At 41.0% G+C, this 18,755-nt stretch overlaps 1 protein-coding gene across 3 annotated transcripts in view; it reads left to right on the forward strand.

Annotated features, from left to right (window-relative positions):
- GFRA1 (GDNF family receptor alpha 1) overlaps positions 1-10,390 on the forward strand; it is a 194,430-nt gene extending 184,040 nt beyond the window's left edge. Inside the window, exons 7-8 of one of the 3 annotated variants that reach the window (XM_074959278.1) lie at positions 38-91; positions 1,410-10,390. In XM_074959278.1, coding sequence (XP_074815379.1) covers positions 38-91; positions 1,410-1,586 — 231 coding nt within the window. In that variant the 3' untranslated portion in view covers positions 1,587-10,390. The remainder of the gene's footprint in view (positions 1-37; positions 92-1,409) is intronic. The other 2 variants (XM_074959276.1, XM_074959277.1) reach the window with 2 other exon arrangements.
- Positions 10,391-18,755: the final 8,365 nt, after the last annotated feature.

The raw sequence follows: 18,755 nt of genomic DNA on the forward strand, positions 1-18,755 counted from the left end.
TAGATATATACTGTGTAACTTTTGCATTTGTCTATAGGCACAGAAGCGGAAATCCAATGAATCTGTAGACACAGAACTCTGTCTTAATGAGGTAAGAATGTGGACCGTATCACAGTAGCACTTTATTTTTCATAATACAAATATCAATCTGAAATGTAATAATCCAGGACCCAATCCTGAACTCTTTCCTCAGACAAAATTCCCATCAATATCATCATGGCTGGGTACCAAGTTATCATAATAAAGGGAGTTTTGCCTGAGTGAGGAGCTCAGGATTGGGTGCAAAGTGGCTGCTACCCTGGTACCATGCAGTGGTGAGATAATTACATTTTAATTCCTACATAGTTGTTGGGATTCCCTCCGAGACCTCTTTCCACTTGGCTTCCCAAAAACTGATTTTGCAGGTCAAATAGTAATTAGTGGTGCACCTAGGAAGTGTAATTAGCTAGTAATCTGCAGGAACATGTAATCATATGGCATTTACCAAGTTCCAGAAATACAGCAGATTTCATTTTATGGCTGACAGAATACTGATTTAGGATAAATGAAATGACAGTTATATAATACATTAGGAGGTAGATTGACAGTCCCTGGAGACTTGGAACCTTTCCCTATGCTGTTCCACCAGCCTGCTTCAAACCTGACCAATAAGGACCATCCCTAGAGGTGGAAGATTGACTCTCATGGAAACTAAGCTAATCTGTAACCTTTCTGCTGGCTCAGGGGTTAAAGAATATTCCTTGTGTACTGTCCCGTGTACCTGCACATAAACTGCCAATCTGCCCCTAATATTATCCTGTTATTTTACTGTGTATAATGTATAGCTGAATATTGTATGTAGCATTAGTACTTTTTGATCATGAAAACACATGGGCATATAACAATGCAGCAACTGGGAAAAGAAACTAAATGGACATTGCTCCTGTTGCTAGGCCAACCCATAAACCTACTCTGATGGTGGTTCTTACCTATAGGAATCCAACAATACTTCGTTTTCAAACAATGCTTGCTGTTGGCTACACAAGACAAATTTCATAGCAAGTCCTGCATCTGCTTTTTAAAAATGAATTTCCATGTTGAACACAGATCTCTTTAAAATAGTGCTTGGTTTTAGAAGGTTAGATCTTCCAACTGGGTTCGCTCTCAAAGTGTGTCATTTTTATTTATTCTTTTTTTTCCCTACCTGATTACTTTGATGGTGTCCCTTAAATGTGTTTTGATAGTTACAGTCATATTGTATTTTAATACCACTGTCTTTTTGACATCCTGTTTTATCCTTCTCATATACTTAAATTCATAATGGTGAAATACATGAAATTGGAGGGGGAGAAACTGGCAGGATGAATTTTATTAAGTGCCTCTAAATATATTACAGTATAATGAAAATGCTTAACAATGACCAAGGAAAGTGTTGTCTCTTGCAGAATGCTATTGGGAAGGACAACACAGTCAGAGTCTCCACAAGTCACATATCGTCAGAGAATTCATCTGCTCTTCCTACAAGCTTCAGTCTAAGCACACTGCTCATATTGATGACAATTGCACTCTCAATCTCTTTGTTCTTAAGTTCATCAGAAACCTTGTAGCTGCATTACAAAAGGACACGTTAAAAAAAAAAATTCTGTTCCCTGTCCTCTGTTGTTTATCTGAAATTCCAGTTCTAGGAGCTGAGTTGAAGCACTCTGCTAAAACAGTTTCATTCAACTGGAATTTTTCTTTTTCTTTCTTTTTTTTTTTTTTTTTTAAGCTTCTTGTGATATTTAGGGGCTTTGTGAAATACTTGATGCAGTGCTACATTCCGAACCCAAAAGGCTTTTGGGCGTGCAGTGTTATAAAGAGACAGTATGTAAATTTGCCTGTTAAGCAATCTGTTTGGATTTTTTATTATTATTTCAATTCTGGCCTTTACCTGAGAAGGAAGATGTCAGTTTTCTTAAGATCCTATTTATCTCATTTAACTATTTTGATTTTAAAATTAAATGAACATCAGACTAACGAGGATGCCAGGCTTTTGTCACATGGTGAATGTTCTCCCAGAGAGTGGACTTCATGAAATGTCTTCATTTGATAGATTGCTACTGATGTTTAACTTTTTCAATGTATTAGCATTCTCCTCTTTAAATGTTTATGTAATGTAAGTGGTTCTGCATTCCCTGCTGAGAAGCCATTATAAGTCACATACAGGTGTAACGTACATCTTTCAGTTAAAAATCTCATAAAAAACAGAGTGTAATAAACTTTTACCAGTACTTCTAAATTTTAATTACATTTAGCCTTAACAAGGGGTGAAAATTCCTTAAATTAACAAGAAGCAATCATTGTGAACACTTCATAATGCTAAATTTATTTACATTTACAAGGATATACATAATAGAAACAAATTTTGCTAAAGAGTTTCAATTGTACAATTGTTGGTCTTCTATACTTCTATTGTAATAATACAGTCTAGTTATTTTATTGTTGGTTTAATAAAAATGACATACAATTTATTTCATCTACTAAAACAGCATTATCTGCTTATATTTACATAGTATATCAACTCTAAAAGTTAAGGGAGCTTTATGCCTTAGCTCTCCGATCACGCCATTATAGACTGAAAATAGGACATAAAACAGAAATGTGAAATTTAAATTGTGTATCATTTCTTATACTGCTAAAATCAACACGTAAAGGGATCATTGCTTCAGTTATGGGCACAGTCATGCAAACCTCATCTATGTAAGTAGTTTTTACTCACATTGGTACTCCCACTCAAGCCCATGGGACTGCTGATATGAGTAAGGGTTTGCAATATTGCCAGTGCACATGATTTAAACACTTTTGTTTCATTTGGTGACACCAACATCCTATGCTGAATCATGATGATTTTCTGCAGTATCTAGAAGGGATTTTTTAAAGCTTTAAATGTCATCAGATAGGCAGCATGTCTCCTAAGGGCTGTCTATATACCTGACTGTAGTGGCTTGGTGACTGTTACAAGCAGTTATGTCTAAATGATCAACTGTAATCTGTTTTTGTTTTTATTGAAAGTAGATGATCACTTTACTAGCTGTAGAGTTCATCACTCTGAATTTATAGTTTTACACTGAAACCTACATGATCTATTCAGGTTTGGTTGAAATGTCCAGATCAGCTATTTGCAATAAAAATATAAACTAGAGATCATTGACTTCAGTGCTGCTAGCAATGTGAAAAATATACATCTCACTAACCAATTGTTAAACTATTGGCTGATCCATATTTGGGATTTTTCTTTTTACCAGGCTAATAAAAGCAGTGCAAAAAATTCTAAAAATCACTTTTGTAGTTTTGGTTACAGTCACATAACATACGAGTCAAAGCATTCTCTGACAAACATCTAGAGTACCGCATTCCACTAAACATAGCAAAGTAGACAACATTACTCCTTAATTCTGCACTGATTAAAAAAACTTCACATTATTTTCAAAGGCATAGGAGCTGCTTTTGGAGAAGAAATATATAGTCTATCGTTACTACAAAATCCCCTGTGGTTGCTGTTGCTTGTCTTCTAAAAGCTAATCAAATTATTGAAAAATAGTGGCAACAAGAAAAAAAGATAACTAGATCCAATAAATTCTTTTATGTCAAAAAGAGTTGGAAGTATAATCTATTGACATGCTAATGCATACAGAATTATAATAGGAAAGTTTGACATTACCCAATTAAAAATATTTTCAAAACAAATCCATAAACATTAAAATGGTTAAACCCTTCTTTGATCAACAAAGGTTTCTTTTCAATATCATTTATATTCAGCCCATTAAATGTTAAATAATATCTGGAGCTTTAATAATCTGCTAGCACAGTGCATACATTTTATGAAGATTTTTATACATTTGTTTTTACTACAATATCTCTATATTATCCTGATTATTATAGCTCTGAACCAGTGCGATTCAGAATAAAAGCAATTGATCACTTAACACTGTAAACAACAAGTCTCATTAGCATCTGATAACAAAAGGAATTGTTATTTGGCTTAACAAGAGTCATGTGTATAACACAGAAATAGACTACATTTTGTGAAGCTGGCCATGTCTACCACAAGCAAGAAATAGCACTCTGGTTTTTTCCTGGATAAATTTAAAGCACACTGGATTCTTAATTTAAAAATAAATTGCTTATTAAACAAGCCAGAGGAAAAAATTATGAGTCTGACACTTTAAAGAGGTTCTTACAGACATCACCATGCAAATATTGGTGGATTTTTAGCAGTTGGATGTGGCGCTGACGATGTCAATTTAGCACGGTGACCTTGTCAACACAGTTATTTGCTACAGTACTAAAGTAAGCAAATCGTTTCATTTTTTCTTTCCCCTTACAGCTATCATAATTGCATGTACTGAGTGCTAGGCAAACACACAAAGACTGGATTTCACACATTCATTCAGTGCATTTCTATTACCAGTATATCTACAGCAGTACGAGCAGCCATCGAAATACAGGATGCACCTATTGATGACACCTAGGCTTTAAATTGGAAATGTAATCAACTCAGTTTTTAAAGTAAGCTATATGTTTAAATTAAATCATGAGTTAAAATAAAGATACACAAGCCATCCTTTTTATTTAACGTAATGAAACAGGTAGTTTCATTAGAATGATTAGAAACACATCTCCACTTTTCATGTTAAATGTATCTGATCGTTGTCTTTGTTTCTTTTTTTAAAAAACAGCATGTTAAAACGCTAATGCAGAATGTGTTACTATGTGGTCAGCATTTTGCTCTATTTAACATACGTCTGACTTTCTCAAGTTATTAATATACAAAAGATACAAGACTATGAGCTGCAGTAGATACTTGCAATTACTAGTAACAAAAACATAAAATATATGGAGGCAAATTTCACTCTGTCAAGTACAGAGGTCCTGCAGAAGGCCCTGTGCACCACTTTGGTCATATACTAAGAGTCTGATCTAAAAACTTGCTGCCAGGGCCCCTTACATCCCATTAAAGTCAGTGATTGCGGAGGGCACTCAGCACCTCGCAAGACTGTGTCCATGAGCCTTCCTTGGCGCATGGGCCCTCTTCCCTTGAGGAAGATTCACCTATATCGTGTCATTCAGAAGAGGCAGGTGATCTTAATAATTTGTAACACATTTTATAGGCTCTATCTGGATCATTTTTTCCAGTAATTTTTTATTCAGTGACATCCTGATAAGACCCATCCTTTTTGAAAATGAGTCCATTCATAACCTGAGGACTGTTGCCCTTTGAATCAGTGAACTAAGAATATGAAAAACCACCAGCCCTGATATGAAAATACTTTTACATTAGTTCATGGTCATTTTGCCTTTGCCCCTCCCTGTTTCTCCTCAGAAGTATTGCTATTTTTCCTCAAACTTGTGGTGTATCCTACTGCCCATAAAATTGTATGAGACATGACCAATATTATGGAGTGTAAACACCAGGAAGTAGATATGCCTTGAGTACATGCTAGGGGTAACAGTAGGCCAGGTCTAGAGATGGTTGAATTAAAAGTGACATATCCAGGGAGGAAAGGTAGATATAAACAGTAAGGAAGAAGAATGATGCTTAAAACACTTGCTGAGGGAAGTCAGTCACAGATCCGTCACGTGATAGGCCTGTCTCATGCTGCCCGTTGGAATTCTTTATTGCTGACAGAGCAGAACACTAAAAGTAGGTGGATTGAGCCAGGGATTGTTATTCTGGGGAATAGCTCCTTTTAAAATGGGTAGCAAAAGCTGGGCAAGTGAGAGGCCCTAATCTGGCATGTATTATTTCTTTATTATAAACTATCCATGCCAAACAGTTCCGCTTTATTTGCCTGTTCAAAAAATGCAACTATTTTCTTTACTACATTGGTGGGATCTGACCCACTGAATGATACACATTTACTTACAAGAGCCCTGCATTAAAAACTGAAGCAGGATTCCCGGTGATGTCTCCCAGATTCCAACGGCTTTATGCATACTCTCCACTTTGCATCGCATGAGCCCAAATAGAAGTGTGTTTGCTTCCAATGAAATTGGCAGGAAAATTAATCCAAAGATTTCTCATCTTTAATATATGTTCTGTTTTGCCAGCTCACTTCCTTCGGTGATGTTTCACTTTATGGCCATTTCAGGCTCTCTTCAGTTCGGAACGTCATTCTCCCCTGTTCCCCACATTACATTTTTTCTCTAAAGATTTTTCTCAGCATTTTCTTTGAGTATATCCTTTGCTTCTGTGAAACGTAAACTTGGTTGAGAGCAAGATGTTCCATGTCTCTATTGAACCTCTTCATGCAAGAGCACTCAACTTTTTCTCTCCAGCTTTGTGGGAGACACTCACCTCTACCAGAAGAGTCTGTGGTTTGTATAATCCTCTTGGCACTGTTTGTTTTGGGTAGAACATCTTAAAATAAAAAGCGGAATTTCTGTCCTGCAGGAAATTTTGAGATTTTAAAATTTGGATTCATCCTGAATTAGGGAAAAAGTCAAAATTTTGGAATTTTTTTAGGACATGAAATAGCTTGTTTTGACCTTATAGAAAGATTTCATTTCAATAAAGTTGTTCTTTTGATAAAGTCAAAATGTTTCAATTTTGACTTTAATATTGTCTTCAAAACATTTTGACTATTATAATTTAAATATAATATAAATGTCAAAATGAGAGTTATAATGAAATGTTTTGACCTTATCAAAATGAAACATTATGATAATTTCCAGCAGAAAATTTCAACAAAATCAATACATTCCCATGAAATGTTTCAATTTTGTAAAATCAGCCTTTTATGATGACAAACATTACATCAGAAACATTTTAACCAGCTCTAGTTTTGAGGCTAAGGGTTGGAGGTTTTTTTAAGCACATTCTTCAGCTTAGTATAGTATCTGTCCATCACACAACTTAATTCTCTGTCTTTACTTGGCTATATTTTGTCTTTAGGGGAAGTTTTTTCTTCATAGATTATGTATTAAAAGTGGTGACCTTGGTAACCATCAGGCCAAATCCTGAAATCCTTCTGCAGTGTTTTTTTAATAGCTTGCCTAGATAAAATGTCATTGATTAAAACCTTAGAAAGAACTTCCAAGGTTTGGCCGAGAGAGTTTGTAACTTACAGGAAAAAGAGCAGGGAGACAACCAATTTCTCTGTGGCATTTATCAACATAAAGTGTGGTATCTAGTGTCATGTGATACCATTCAGCCGAGGTCTTAGCTCCTAGTGGTATGTCTACACTTCAGTAAAGATCTGTGGCATAGCCACAGCTGGTCCATGTCAGTTGACTCAGGGCTCAGACTGCTAAAAATTGCAATGTAGACGTTCGGGCTCAGGCTGGAGCCATGGCTCTGAAACCCCATGACAGGGAGAGCGGAGGGGAGAGTCTGAGAGCTTCAGCTACAGCCTGAGCCCAGACTTCTACACTGCTCCTTTTAGGGCCGCAGCCCCCACTAACCCAAGTCAATTGCCTTGTGCTCTGACACTTAGTGCTTCAGGGGTTTTTTTTATTGCAGTGTAGGTCTCTGTGCCCATTTGATCAGAGCAGCTGCAGCTTCTGCTGTTTTCCTTTGCCCATGTATCAGTAGCTGAATTTTGTCATTGAGTCACTCATTGTTAATTACTGACTAGATAAAACAGCCAAACCTGATACCCACTTGAGCACAGTTTTTGTCCAGTTTTCCCCTTTTGTAAAAACTCCAAAATACCTGAATTTTTCTGCACTGCCTTCTAATCTCCTAGAAGGGAGAATTTGTAGAAATAGGGAGAAACTGGGTCATGTATTTAACTGTAAATGGATTTCTTCAAGTCACTCCCACCAAGGTGTCTCACTAATCCACCCTTCTCCCTATAGACCTCCATCCTGTGAAGTCCTGAGTATCTTCTGCAACCTGCTGAGCTCCTTCAATTCCTACACAAGTGAATGGGAGTTGAGGGGGCTGAGCACTTGACGGAATCAGGCCATATTTATCTTCAGGCCGTCTCCAAGCTGGTGGATTTAGGCATTGACATGGTAGATTAATGTAGGTAATTAGAGATGGTATCTTGGCATGACACGACTGTCCATGTTTGCTGGCTTGTGTTCAGTGGTTTTGAATGTGAGCGCTAATCATACGCAGGTCTGTATGGCTCTATGCTCAAACATGCTAGACAGCTGGAGAAGTCATTCAAAGACCTGCGGGTATAAGTACAATAAATAGCCAATTTTATTCTTGTAGTTCATCTCCTATTGTGTCCATTAGTTTTGGTTGAATCCTTTGTTTACTCCTAATTTTCTCCTCTTTGTAATGGGGGACGCCTGAGATTTTTTGGCTAATCTTTGAATGGTAAAGAGGGGCTTAAAAGGATTTAATAATGGGATACAGAGCCATTCACCTCTGCCACTGGTTTGAATCAGTTCAGTTCCTGGTGGACATCTGGCCGTGTCACATAAACAGGCAGTTGTCAAAGGAGAAGCTATACCCTGAATGGGCCACAGAGCCTGAATTAACATGTCACGCCTAGATTCAGTAGTAGTACAGTAACAGGCTAAGGGTGGGATAACTGGCATTGCCACTACCTGTGCTGTATGGTACCTGTTCTGTGCCTTTACAAAAGACTTTAGCCTCCAGGGCTGCCAAGCCAGCCCTAAATTACCTTACAAACATGCTGGCATACTGTTTTTCCAGAAATTCAAACTGACAAATAAGCCCCTACAAGCTTGCAGGCTCATTGGCACTCACCCATTATGCTCATGATACAGAGCAAGCTTATTAACCTGATGTTTAGTTTGCCCATCACGCTTGCCCTTCATTGTGAACCTTAAAAAATAAATCTGCTGAGCCACAGGGAAATGTAGACTTCTTCAAGCACAGGAGCCATACAGCAATTTTCAGAACAAAATCAAAGAGTTGGGCTTTTATCCTGGGTGTCTGAGTGAGCTTGAAGGAGTGAGGAGTCTCAAAGCCTTGGTGCAAGATCTCAGAAAGACACAAAAGTGTTGGCTGATGACCACAATGCTTAATTTAAGTACAAATACTGCAAACTGTAAGGGGCCAAGAAAAAGATGTTAATACCCTGAAGCCTTAGGCTTGTAGAAAAAGAGACCCAAATCCTGCTTGTTTGACTCTTGTCTGTAGCCCCAGTGAGACCAGTGTGGGAATTATTCCCATGACAATGGCAAGCAGGAATTAGTGGCTGAGGAACCAACAGTTTCCAATAGCATGAAGAGAGGGGAAAGGGATTATTTTTTTCACATCTGATTTCTAAGGTGCTATGTTCCCTCTACACAATATTAGGTTATACACCTTATCCCTAACTAAATTAATCTGAGAAGCCCCCTGTGTGCTAGAGATGGAATTCCATCATGCAACGTGTAGTTAAATATGAGTGCATCTTTCAGGGGGTCCAGACTCTTGTTTTATATGATCTGTAATCTGTTTATCACCATCTTCCCACCCTACAAAAAAAAGCATGATGGGTAACAAAGTAATGAAAACAATGGTCCTAAACAGCACACTGCCATGTCTTGTTAGGCTGACAGTTCACTGTAGTCATTAGGCATATATACAACATGTCTTATCTTTCCCATGGACACGAAGCAGACTAAAGCCAAACAGTGGAAGAAATGGCTTCACAGCACTATGACATGGAAGACAACTGTTGCCAATTTGCCTTTGTTTCCCCGCCCCACCCAACGGTTATCGCCACTGAGTTTGCTTAATGGGGTTTATACGATGTTATGTCTATCATCAACTTGATATTGATATAATTAGCTGTGATTAATCCTCATGCTTGGAAGCTGAGGGAGTGTTTCTTTTAGCTGAGGGTATGTCTAAGTTTGTGTTCTTTTTATATAATACAAGTTGACAAGAACTACAGCAGAGGGGGAAGAGAATGAAGTTTGGATTTAAAGAATTTTTATTATTTGAGGTCGATAAATGGATTGAGTGGGGATGGGAGGAGGGATGCAGGCTGAGGTAACTGGCAGCATTTGGAGCTAGAAGGATTGATTTTCACTGTGATTATAGTCTATACATTGAGAACAGCCCAGCTTATTTTTTCCCTTTCCCTCCTCCTGCCTCCCTCCCCGCCAAAAAAACCCCATCCACTTATCCCTACTTCCCTTTTTGGAGGAGATTCTTATATAATTATTTACCTTATTATCGTGTGTAAATTCTCTATATGTTGTCTTATGGCTTTCTGTGCGTCCCACTGTAGGTTATTATGTGTCAGGTCCTCTCACAGTCATTCTGCCAGGTACTTTGTTGTGTAAAAAACAAAAAACCAAAATCAACCCCACTGTTGGCTGTTCCTGTTGACTTAGACTTGAGCTAAGGACAATGCTGTTTGGACGGTCTGGACTTTGGAAGTAACTTCTTGATGTTTGGATTTTTCTGTTGGCATAATGCTCACGCATGACTATTGTACATAGGTGAAAGAAAATCCCACCCAATAAACATTGGTTTCTCTTTTTATTAAAAAAAACCCCTGTTTTTGTGGTTTTGTACTGGTCGTTTGTTTTGGCGTGGCTGACTCCACAGAGGGACAGTTTTGACTCTAAAAGAAAAGCATTAAGGGTTTTTTTTCATTCCTCATGTTCTACGTTTGACTATGATCTAGGAGACAATGTAATAAAAGATTTGCCCTTATAAAGTCAGTGCATTTCCTGGCTCAAAGTCCTCTGTGATACTGATATATGGTGGCCCACCAAAATGAAATGAGCAGGGAACATCAAATGCAAATGCTTGAGAGACAGGAGCAACAGCAGTCCTCTGTCCATGAGGTCTCTCTTTCACGAACACACAGACAGGATTAGGCCAGAAAAAAGGACATTTGATATTTTGACATGAGACAAGTAGAAGCCCGGAGATAGTCCTCTAGATACTCGGGACTCTGAAAAAGAATAAGAAGAGCATAGATGTCACTCCAAAAAATGGAAAAACAAAATATTTCCAGAATGAGGAGTGTCCTGAATTGGTAGAAGGAAGGAAGAAAACAAGTTGTAGGATACCACATTGCACATGCTCCAGGTACAATCAGTGACCCAGTTAGAAAACGGCACCATTATCGCCTCAATCATCCATTTTCAAACCGTGCTTTAACATACCAATTTAAAAACATGCTGCAGGCCTCTCTATATTGCATCTGCACATGCCAGTATCCAAGTTAAAACAAAAGGGTCACTTCAGAGTGTCAGAGTTTAAGGCCAGAAGGGACCATTAAATCATTGAGGGAGACCTCCTGTATATCACAGGCCTTTGAAGCTCACCTGGTCATCCTTGTATTGAGTTCAATAACTTGCGTTCGACTAAATCCTATTTTCCAGAAAGGCATCCTGACTTGATATGAAGACCTCAAGAGATGGAGAATCCACCCCTTCTCTTGGTAGTTTGTTCAATGGTTAATCACCCTCACTATTTACAAATTGTGTCTAATTTCCAATTTGAATTTATCTGGCTTCAGTGTCCAGTTATTGGTCCTTGTTCTGCCTTTTTCCACTAGATTAAAGAGCCCTTCAGTATCTGGTGTTTTTCCCCCCATGGAAGTACTTATACACTGTAATCAAGTCCCCTCTTAGTCTGCTTTTTCATAAAGTGCTCAATCTGTTTAACTTAAGTCTCTCATTGTCAGACATTTTCTCTATGCCTTGAATAATTTTTCTGGCTCTTTACCTCACCACTCCAATTTTTGACATCCTTTAAAAAATGTTGACACCAGAACTGTATGAAATTTCCCAGTACTGGTTTCACCACTTGCATATACAGAGGTAAAATCACCTCCCTACAGCTACTCACTTCTCCCTTGTTCATTCATCAAAAGATTGCAAGAGCCATTTTTGCCACAGCATCACACTGGACGAGCTGGAACTTTCATATCAGTTATGGGAATGCTCAACTGATGCTCAACTGTGCTGTCAAGCATGTAATGCTTAGATACTTTACCAGACAGAGGACAAGGTCTCTATCTCAACGAGTTTTTAAAATTTAAATTCATATAATTTGTGGAGACAGAGGCTGGGGAATGGGATGCAACAAAAAATATATCAACAGCAATGGTTAGCACCTGTCCTATTAATGCCATACCCTTTGTTTTGATTTTCCCCCTATTATCCCCAACAATAATCTCTGTTTTCTGTCAGTCCTTGGAAAGTAGAGGCTAGAGATCACTTGGAAGACATTTGTTTTAAAGAAGAGGGAATGGGAATATGCAGTGATGAGCTGCCAAAATCTTAACAATGGGTTCCCTCCTCACCCCACGAGGGGGTCATTGTCCACCCCCGCCCCCCGGGACTCCTGCCCCATCCAACCCCCCCGCGTTCCTTGAAGCCCCCGCCAAGTCCCATCCACCCCCCTCCCCTGTCCCCTGACTGCCCCCAGAACCGGGCAGGAGGGTCTCGTGGGCCACTGTAGTGGGAGCCCACCCCACCCCTAAGAGCCAGAGGGACCTGCCGGGGGGCAAGGTGGGGAGTCCTGGCGGTGCTTACCTGGGGCAGCTCCCAGGAAGCATCCGGCAGGTCTCTCTGGCTCCTAGGGGTGGGAGACAGTAGCTTGGGGGGGAGCAGGGGGAGCGGCTGCTCCCCCACTGATCACATCAAAAGTGGCGCCTTAGGTGCCGACTCCCTGGGTGCTCCGGGGCTGGAGCCCCCACAGGGAGAATTTGCTGGGTGCAGAGCACCCACTGGCAGCTCCCCGCCCCACGCCCGGCTCCAGATCACCTCACCTCCGCTCCGCCTCCTCCCCTGAATGCACCACCCCGCTCTGCTTCTCTGCCTCACCCACTCCCCCTCGCCCCCGGCTTCCCGTGAATCAGCTGTTTAGCGGGAAGCCTGGGAGGGCTGAGAAGCAGGCGGCGGCTTCCCGCTCAGGCCAAGGGTGGCGGAGGTGAGCTGGGGCGGGGAGCGGTTCCCCTGCATGCCCCCCGGGTTTCCTGCTGCGGCGTGGGCGGTCCTCCTCGTGCCCCCCTGCCCCAGCTCACTTCCACCTCCCTGGGCCTGAGCGGGAAGCTGCGGCCTGCTTCTCAGCCTGCCCCGGCTTCCTGCACGAACAGCTGATTCACGGGAAGCCTGGGGTGGGGGGGGTGGAGAAGCAGAGCGGGGCAGCGCGTTCAGGGGAGGAGGCGGAGGCGAGCTGGGGCTGGGGCTGGGGCTGGGGCCGTGCTGGGGTTGGAGTGGGGAGGGGACCTGCCGGTGGGTGCTCTGCACCCACCAAATTTTCCTCTTGGGTGCTCCAGGGCTGGAGCACCCATGGAGTCGACACCTAAGGCGCCACTTTGGACCGGTTAAATTTAGAAGTCCTTTTAGAACCGGTTGTCCCTCGCGGAACAACCGGTTCTGAAAGGGCTTCTAAATTTAACAGCCAGTTCTAGCAAACCGGTGGGAACCGGCTCCAGCTCACCACTGGGAATATGTCAGTCGGGGTTAGAGATGGGCTTCTGCGTCGAAAGATGCAGACACAATGGAGGGGAAGAGGACACAGAGGACTTAACAAGAATGAAGGGTGAAGGGTGGCACATCTCAGTGCCTGGCATGCTGAGCAACATCCACTCCAGAGGTAAGTGAAAACAAGCTTATTTTAGATCACGGAACAGCTGGATCAGTTTAAGAACCACGGATAGCCTCCCTCTCAAATCTTCTCTCTGGTTTTATTGACCCTGAGGTTGGGGATTAAACACCCATTGAAAAATTATCTTGTCAACATCTTAAAATAAAATAAAATAAAAAATTTACAGCAGAGGCTAAAAAAGTCATTGAATCATAGGACCAGCTGCAGCACTTAGTAGAATCGTACTCAATTATGACAGGTTAAAAAAAATCTCTCTATTGGCAGTATTTTAGACAGGACTTCAAAAGAGAGTTACCTCTTGATCCCTACATTCACAAACAACTAGGGATTTAAATGAAAGTTATAAATGGGCAGAGGAGGAGTTTGCAGTCTGTTGGTGACGATGCTTTTTGGAAGGCAACTAGACGGTCTAGTTGTTTCTGGGCAAAGACAGAGGACTGCATACTGCCAGCTAAAAATAAGGCTATGAGAATGGAGAGGGAAATAGCGGAAGGATGCGCTAACTTGGATGTAGGGAGTTCTTCTGTTTCTTGGAGACTTGGTCTCCAATGTGCTACAAAACCAGAAGAGGATTCTTAGATGCCTGTGACTTGGATGTATAAAAGTGTCCCTCCTCCCCCTCCACCCACACAAAATGCCCAACCCAAGCTATCTACCAGTCCTGACTCTTGTGTAGGTTTTGGCAAGGAAGGCCTTTCTGCATTACAGTCAGCTTCATATTGATTCGGTTTCATGTTCAGAGAGAGGAGTGCTATTTCCAAAAACAATTTTTGGTAAAAATAAACGCAATTTTTTTGGCACTATGCACATGTATTTGGACCTGAAAATTAAGCACAACCCATCCAGCATGGCCATAAACTTTTAACGATATTAATTACAGAAAATTACACAGGCCCAATCAGGAATGACCTAAAATAGTGCAGGTGTGGGGGAGGAATCCAATGTTATTGATGAAAGCTTCTTTTGTGTTAGCATGCTACAGGTTCTGTTTGATGTGGATGTGTAATTCACAAAACCTTTCATAAAAACACATTTATGCTTTGTACCATTACGAAATAAAGGCCGGTAGTCAATTGCTTTTGAAGTGACTGGGATACAATCTTCTGAACAGCTATTACAAATAAAAACCACCATAAGTGGGGTTGGCTAAACAGGAAATATTTATTCCCAGGTTTGCAAGTGCAGCACTTTACTCTTCAGATGGAAATTTAAGCAAATGCTAAAAAGAGTGAGCTAGAAAAGTATGCCACAGAGTGAGAAAAAGGAAACTATCATCTCCAAGCTAATGCAAGCTTTTTGTAGTGTCATTGGTTGTAAATATATTACTAATCTAACTGATTTATGCTAATCTCCCCTTTGTTGAATGCTGAAATCGGGTTACAATTAATAAGGCCTAGTTTACATCTGAGTCCAAAATTATTTGTGCACATAGAAGCTCTCTGATTTTTGGATGTTTTAACTGTTGAAAGAATGCACAATGCCGTAGGCTCTTAGTATTAATAAAAATTTAGATGACTTAAGTATTTAGAGTAGGTTATTAAGAATTGATTTTGCCATAACCCTTGATCATGAAGATAATGAACACTGATTGATTTCAAAAGAAGACAGGTGTCTCCTCTCAGATCCTCACTGTTACGTCAGTATTCTGATCTCCCTACCTACATGAAGGCCCCAGTGAGAGCTCTATGGGTGTGAAGAGAACAGAATTTGGGCACTGATGCCCACTGGCCCTCAGAGCACATGCTTTGAAAAAGAAGTTGTCTTCTTAAAGCCACAGGGTCATGGTTGCTCACTTATTCATTGTCAGGGGGCCTGCATGGGTGTAAGTTATGGAGGAATTTGTCCCTCACTCTTTGACAACTTTAGAATTAGCACGTGGGGCTACAGAATCCTATCCCAGAGACATCAGTTTTAGAATTAATTTGTTTCTTCAATCATGTAAAATGTAAAAAAATAAGTTCTACAGTGAATAGGAAGATTTTTTTTCCCTAACACACTTAGCGTGTTGTTTTATAATTCTTTGATTTCATTAAACAACATTTTAACATTAGCACTTATACTGCCCTGTTTTTGAAATCTCAAATTATACCATCAGCAGACCAGCTCAGTGTATTCTTCCTCCCCATTGTCTTCAAATGCCACCAGTTGGTACAGCCCAAGTGGGCACTGGAGGCATGCAGATGCTTAACTGGGGGAGATGCTCTTACAGGTATACATCTGGCACCAAGAACAGTTGTCCTGTCAGTTTTGGAGCTGCTTATGTATCTGACATGTGGTTAGGCTACAGATAGACTCTCTGTGCTGTATTATTCTCTTGGATGATCTTTGACCTTGACATAAAAATATTCATCACTACTAAAAAGAAGAGAAAGAGAGAGGAGGAAAAAAGAAACATATACTATAGTCCCTAAAATGCCTCTGTTTTCTGGCACATCAAGTATTGTTTTGAGATTAATTCCCAAAGGGAGATTGTAATTACATTTTTTCCAATAGTGACTATCAATGAGACATGCATGTACTCATTTGCAACACATCAATGAGTTCATTAAACATGGTGCAAACTAGCATAGAAGAGTAGAACTGAAACAATATTCTTCCACTGTTGAACTTGTATACTTGGACTTTTTTGTGATTATGGAGACCACCTACACTTGAAAATAACCTCACATTCAACACCCATTAATTTCACTTGATTTCATGTCCTAAGGTCAAAAACGTTAATCAGAGCTGCTATCATTAGTTCAGTTTCCTTTTCTATTAAGCGATTATAATCACTTATTAATGAGTCATGAAGTTTTAATAATTTTTCACTAGGATGAAATTGCTAAACATTAGTTATGACGCACACTGTATGGATGCTTTGTTTCACAATGTAAATTTTGCCTGATGTTGCTTTAAAAAAATCCCCAGAAAAAATTAACTGGTTACAAATGAGCATTTGAAATGGGCTTTTTCATCATATTTATAAACAATACAAAGACAAAGCAGGTCATTTTGTCTCATGTCTAGACTTGTTGCATCTCTGGGTCTTGTGACTTCTGCAGTCCTTCATCAAAAAAGATACCCACCAAGACTGCTTACTAAACAGGAGATAGAAGAAAATATCACAGCTTTTGGTTTTCCTTATTTTGATTGTTATAGCATTGGACCATCAAGGTTCAAAAGCACGAGCCAGGGTCTTTGAGCTAATGTAGAAGAGAAGCGGCACAGCACTTCAGATTGCCAAAAAGTAATGTCTGAATTCTGGGTTGGATTTTCCTTAGCTTGCTATTATTCATGGACACAACTAAACCAATGCCAGACACGCAGCTCAGATTTGGCTAAGGCTTTTATTGGTTAACTGACTTTTTACATGCAACAACCAGAACTCCTTAAGAAGAGGACCAGAACATAAGAAGAATTGACAGGGGCATAATAATAGGTAGTTAAATCAGGACATCAGAAATATCAGGGGGTATGTTAAAGAAAGCTAAGTTAGCCCTGCAGTAATAACAGCTTCTTGGTATACTGCCTCCCCTACACCCACACTAGTTTGATGAGGAGAACACATCTGATTAGACCCATTACAGAAGTAAGTACTTCATGCTGCACAGAAGCCAAATGGTCTTGAGTACCCAATTGAAGGAAGAGAATAAACTGAGTCCAGATGGAATCACTGTTAACTTGTATGATACCCACCTACTGCACAGCTTGCAGGTCTTAAAACAAATGGTCAATCTTTTTAGGTGCCTTGCTGCATTGATAACAAAGAGACCACATGGAACGGAGGCTCTTTATGTTGCATGTTTTCAAAGACCTGGCCGAGGAGCTCTCTGGCCCATTAACGATGATTTTCCAAAACGTCTCGGGCACTGGGGAAGTTTCAGAGGACTGGAAGAAAGCAAATGTTGTGCCAATGGCTTTAACAGGGTAAATGGAGTGATCTGGGTAATTATAGGCCTATAAACCAGATGCTGATCCTGGGCAAAATAATGGAATGGCTGACACAGAACTGGATTAATAACAAATGGTGAGTAATTAATGCCAATCGACGTGAGTTTATGGCAAATAGATCTTGTCAAACTAACAATATCTTTATGGATGAAATTCCAAATTCGGCTGATAAAGGTAATAGGGCTAATCTAATATACTTAGACTCCTTCTTCGAGTGCTTGCTCATGTCGATTCCATTCTAGGTGTGTGTGCGCCTACATGCACAGTTGTTGGAGACTTTTCCCCTAGCAATATCCGTAGGGTCAGCTGTGGTGTCCTCTGGTGTGCCATGCTCATGCTTCAGTATATGAGGCACTGCAGGCCCTCTCAGTTCCTTCTTACCACCCATGGTGGTTGGTCGGAGCGCCTCTCTCTCTCTTGCATCGCAAGTGGTCAGCAGTTTCTCTCCCTTTAACTTCGTGTTCCTGTAAATAGCTTTGTTTATTGTAGATTCGTTAGTAAGTAGCTGTTAAGTACTGTAGTTAGTCAATTAGGATCCCAGCGGGGACTTTGCCGAAGGCGGGGCATGCCCTGGTCACTGGGTTTTAAGCCCTGCGCTGACTCTAATAGACGTATGCCTATTAGTGACCCGCATGGTAGCTGTGTGAAGTGCCTGGGGGAATCCCACATCCAAGAGGTGTCGCATCTGTAAGAACTTTTGTCCCAGGACACAGAAAGAACGTGACATTTGCTTGAGGGCCCTCCTCATGGAGGCTGCTCTCCGCCCAGCCTTGGAGCCGTCCCAGCCAGATGCAACACCCAGCACTTTGGCGTCGGTGCAGAGAGCACCGCCGGCATCGATCCCCTTTGTCAGTGTCCAGGAAGAAGCGGGACCCAGCACTGAGGAAGAGGGACCAAGGGGCATTGGGTAAAGGACCTGTTTGGGCTGCCCATCCACAGTGGAGCTGCAAGGGGACACATCCCCTAGGGGACCTCTTACCCTCACAAGGGATCTGCCACCAACTCAGGGAGAGCAGTAGGGGACCCAGACTGATGGTGGAGTCAATGCCTTCCCAGCTCACGGCGCAGAGAGAGCAAAGGACTCTCCCACCACAGCCGGCACCACATGCGGCAATGGACCCAGCAAAGGCTCCCTGCGAGGGCAAGCCAGCCATGAAAGCCTTACAGAAGGCGAGTGAGCACCGCTAGTCACTGGAGCCGAGGCATAGCCCTTTGTTGCCATGTCCCTGGTCTCTGCATCAGCCCAGGTTACCGCTCACTGCTACAGATCATCGGCACCATGCTCCCGGTCTCTGCTCTCATGCCGGGTCTCGCA

The sequence above is a fragment of the Natator depressus genome, chromosome 7 (genome assembly GCF_965152275.1).
Source record: "Natator depressus isolate rNatDep1 chromosome 7, rNatDep2.hap1, whole genome shotgun sequence".
NCBI classification, from domain to species: domain Eukaryota; kingdom Metazoa; phylum Chordata; order Testudines; family Cheloniidae; genus Natator; species Natator depressus.